The sequence below is a fragment of the Girardinichthys multiradiatus genome, chromosome 18, assembly GCF_021462225.1.
Source record: "Girardinichthys multiradiatus isolate DD_20200921_A chromosome 18, DD_fGirMul_XY1, whole genome shotgun sequence".
Classification (NCBI taxonomy): domain Eukaryota; kingdom Metazoa; phylum Chordata; class Actinopteri; order Cyprinodontiformes; family Goodeidae; genus Girardinichthys; species Girardinichthys multiradiatus.
In genome coordinates, this window is record NC_061810.1 from 21,635,237 (window position 1) to 21,639,448 (window position 4,212).

Below are 4,212 nucleotides of genomic sequence, written 5' to 3' on the forward strand. Positions count from 1 at the left end.
GAAATACTTCAGTCTGAACCAATGGTTAGAGCGGTGCTGCCAAGAGCCGGGGTCATCAGCACGGCTAATACTAAGCTCATCCTCAAGTCAGTGTAGGAGATTGTGTCATTTTATCTTCTTGGGTTTGAGCTCTCTCTGTACCTCCAGTCCAAATCTCCTCTCAGTCGAATGGCTTTCAGTCCCTGGCTTCAGCAACAAGTGGGTTTGGTGTAAGAATGGTGTAAAGAATGAACCTCATAAGAATATAGTTAGGAAAGAAGCTGAGAGAAGGATTGAACACCTTGAAAGTCCTCAGCACCGTTTATTTATTAAGACCAGTAAATTAGGAGAATATGATTCTCCTTTAGATTGTCTTGTTTACAGAACATACTTCCAGACTTTAATTAAAATGTATTGAATATTCATCACAGTCTTTCAATTAGAAGAGTCCTGAATGCAACTAACTTCTTGCTTGATCTGTCACAATTTATGAGGCAGTTTTCACCGACTCTCGACCTTTACTCTGATCCATCTTAGTGTCCGCACCTGCCACCAAATTACCAGGCTTTCGGCAACTCTGCAGAGGAAGCCCTTTTTAACCAGTTATTTTTTCGGTCATGATCCAGATCTCCGAATCATAGGATGAGGGTTGGAACATAAAAGGACCAATAAATCGGGAGTTTCTCTTTTTGGCTCCACTCATCACAGAGACTTGATCAATCAGCCTCCTGCTCTATCACTCCTAAAAAAAAAAAGACACCAAGATACTTAAACTCCTCCACTTGAGGCAAAGACTGACCCCCCAAACCAGAGGGAGCAGTCCACCCTAATCTTATTGAGAAGCACAACCTTAAGAGTTAGAAGATTTGCTTTTTGGCCAACATGCAAAACGCCACACCTGGTGGAAAACGTAAAGAGCTCATCAACCTGAACCCAGTTTAACCACTGAGAAACATGGTGGTGGCAGCATCATGGTGTGGGAAACATGGACATGCAGCTGCAATTGCAGCAAAAGATGGTTCTACAAAGTATTGAGTCAGGGGAGCTTGATAAAATCCTAATAAAATACAGTGAAGTTTGCAGTTTTAATGTGAATAGGTCTGAGGGGGATACTTTTGCAAGGCCCTGTGCAGTAAAAGTGGCACAGACTGCTGTAACTCTCCAGGTTCCTCAAACCGACTCATGTTGAATCTGGACCAGAGTTACACAGAACTTCTCCCCATTCTTCCATTAACATATACATTCAAAGTGAACGGCAGAGCAAATATTTAACACCAGAGACAGTGACAAATGTTTTAATATTTTATTAAAAAGTAAACACATAGTTCACTCATCAAGGCTGGCCTGTTCTCCTCCCCCGTCTATTATCTCTTGATGGCAGTGATGTGTCAGACCGACCCGACACTGGCATAAACTCTGCTCCAATAAACCAGGGAGAGCGGCGGCCTCTGTCCATAACCTTTACAGCAACCTCCGGCTTGTTCCAACCCAGCTTTAGACTATGAATATATATATATATTTAAAATAATTAAGTGTAAAAGCCTTTTGCAGGTCCTAAGAAGAAAGCATTTACAGTCGGATTTCCCTCGGAAAAGGTTCAGTCACCTTTTGTTTGATCGCTGACAACTCAAGATCTTTATTTCTTTTAAAAACAGCTTACTGGGTGAGCAAAATGTAACTTAACAGAAACAAGTTGGGCAAACACTATCTGTGACTAGAAAGTCTGGATTCTAACAGGACTAGTAAAACACAGCATCTCACAGGACAGGAAACGGGAAAAACCAACCACCCCCCCCCCCCCACACTGACGTTTTGTATTGACCTGCTGCTACAACACAAATGTTCCTATGAATAAAATCTGCAGCATCGATGATTGGACCATTAAATGAAGGAACACAGAGCGCCACCTGGTGACCACACTCAACATGGCATCCAACTGAGCTGAGGTAAGTTACAAAACGTAAAAGTCGTCATTTCTGCTCAGACACGTTCTCTGTGCATTTATTGGACAGGTTTTCATTTACAATACCAAATAAAGTGTGGACCCCCCCCCCCCCAAAAAATGCCCACATTTCTTCACACAAAAAAGACGCTGATTTTTAAATAGTGTACAAATGATTATGCACATAACTTTATTTATGTACGGTCCTGTACTTTTACAAAGAAGGTGGATCGTCTGAGGTGTTTTAAAGTGGCAGGGCACTAAAGATGAGAAAAGGCTGCACAGCTCTACGAGCCGGTCTGGTTCCTGAAGATGTTCTGCACCGTGATCTGCAGGCTCGACCCAAGCCCGACCAGGAATTTTTAAGTAGTTAAATCAGAGTATATCTGCAGACTTGTATTCAAACCATCTGGCAGCTCAAATGTACTCGTCCAGAAGAAAGATGGCCTGACGATACTCGTCAGGACCGAACGATAGGGTGAATAGAAATCTTAAGAGCCATGTGGACAATCAATTATTGTAGAGGGTTCATTTTTCTTGGTTAGGACAAAAACAAAACAAAAACGTCACCAATATCAAAAATGTTACAAATATAAATCAGTTTTCTTTGTTTTTCAAAATGCGAACATAAATTTGTTAACAACAATCAAGTCCTTCTGAGGTTTGAGTCCTGCTGGTTGTGAGAAGAGGAGGAGAGCTTGTGGTTGTGTTCCAGAGGAGAGGGACAGAGATGATGGAAAAACGACAACCTGGATTTTCATGAGCGTTTCAGTCTCTTGGAATGTCGCTGCTGATGGCTGGGCTGCTCCTCGTCGCTGCTCGCGTCACCCCGTTCCCTCCGGTGACGAGTTCTCCTCGTGTCCTGCTCCCCGTCACTATCCAGCTCCCTGTAATCCTTCCTGCCGGAGGTGGCAGAGGTCCTCTTACTTCTCCTCCTGCTGCTGTTCTCCTCCTCCTCGCTGTCCTCCTCACTTTCGCTCTCGTCTTTCTGGGCCCGACCCTTCCTGGTCGTCTTCTGGTTGGATTTACCGTTCTGCATCTTTTTTTTGGGTTCCTCTACCTGCTCTTCGCAGTCTTCTTCGTCATCCTCCTCCTCTTCTTCTTCCTCCTCCTCCTCAGATGAGGGAGGAGCTTGGCTGATACGCTTGCGGGAACGCCGGCGCAGGTAGCTGATTCCGGGGAGCAGCTTCTGGATCAGCTCAGTGAACGTCTGCTCCGTCTTGACCATGCAGGAGAGCACCGTGCTGCCCTGCTGGTTGTACTCCTCTGCGTTGGAGAACACGAGCTTCATGTCCTCCAGGAAATCTTGGGCGTGCCGGTACGAGCCCTGGCTGAACTTGCCCAGCATCGTCTGGAAATCCATGGGCTCCGAGATAATGTCCAGGTAGTCCTCCGCCTCATCTGGAGAAACAGGGTCCCTGAAAGGCAACGAAGAACCCAAAAAGTACCACATCAGATTAAGGATTGAGGACTAAAACAATTCATCAAGGCTTTTAGCAGCAGTGAAAATAAATGCCCCCTCTAACCATATTGACTCATTAATCACCTGCTATTGACCTCATTTGATTCAGTTTCACTAGCAACAGGCAGACCAGGAATGTTGGTCCACTCCTCCCCATAGTTGTTTTAACTAACCCACACTGAATGGCCAGTTTAGGATCACGCCACAGCATCTCAGAGGGATTAAATTCCAGACTTTGGCTAGGTCATTCCAAAACATCACCAGTTTTTAAAGAAATTCAGAGGTGAACCCTGAGGTGTGATTTGGATCATTGCCCTGCTGCATAACCCGAATGTGCTTGAGCTTAAGGTCCCAAGCGGATGTCCGGTTATTCTCCTGTAAAGGTTTCTGTGGGAGAGCAGAATTCACGGTTCTACTCAAGGCAGGTCTGTCGGCATGATTTTTTTCTCAGATGCTGTGCCAGTTTTGTGCCAGGACACACCCGCTTCTGTCTCATCAGTCGACAGCATATTTTCCCAGTTTTTCCCCCGGGGAATTGTCCAATCGAAGCCGTGTTTACAGACTCTCCTCCATACTTAATTATGAACAGTAACCCCAGGGTTTTTTTTTTTCATTTATCCCAAAGCCTTAGCAATGGCTTCCCAGACTGATAGATGTCAATGACTTTGTTTCTCATCCGTTATTGGCTTAGAGGAAGGCAGGAGGCGTCTCTTAGCCTACTGCATGTTGCCACACAGGTCCTATTTAAGGGATTTCTTGATTCCAGAGCTATGGTCTGGGTGTGGCTGATATAACTGAACTCAACTTTTGTCCCTAATTACAGGTGCGT

The 4,212-nt window shown here is 44.9% G+C and overlaps 1 protein-coding gene across 2 annotated transcripts in view; it reads right to left on the minus strand.

Moving 5' to 3' along the window:
• Positions 1-1,268: 1,268 nt before the first annotated feature.
• Positions 1,269-4,212, minus strand: part of baz1b (bromodomain adjacent to zinc finger domain, 1B) — an 18,384-nt gene continuing 15,440 nt past the window's right edge. For both annotated transcript variants that reach the window (XM_047391834.1, XM_047391835.1), the window contains exon 21: positions 1,269-3,339. In XM_047391834.1, the coding sequence (XP_047247790.1) occupies positions 2,679-3,339 (661 nt within the window). In that variant the 3' untranslated portion in view covers positions 1,269-2,678. The remainder of the gene's footprint in view (positions 3,340-4,212) is intronic.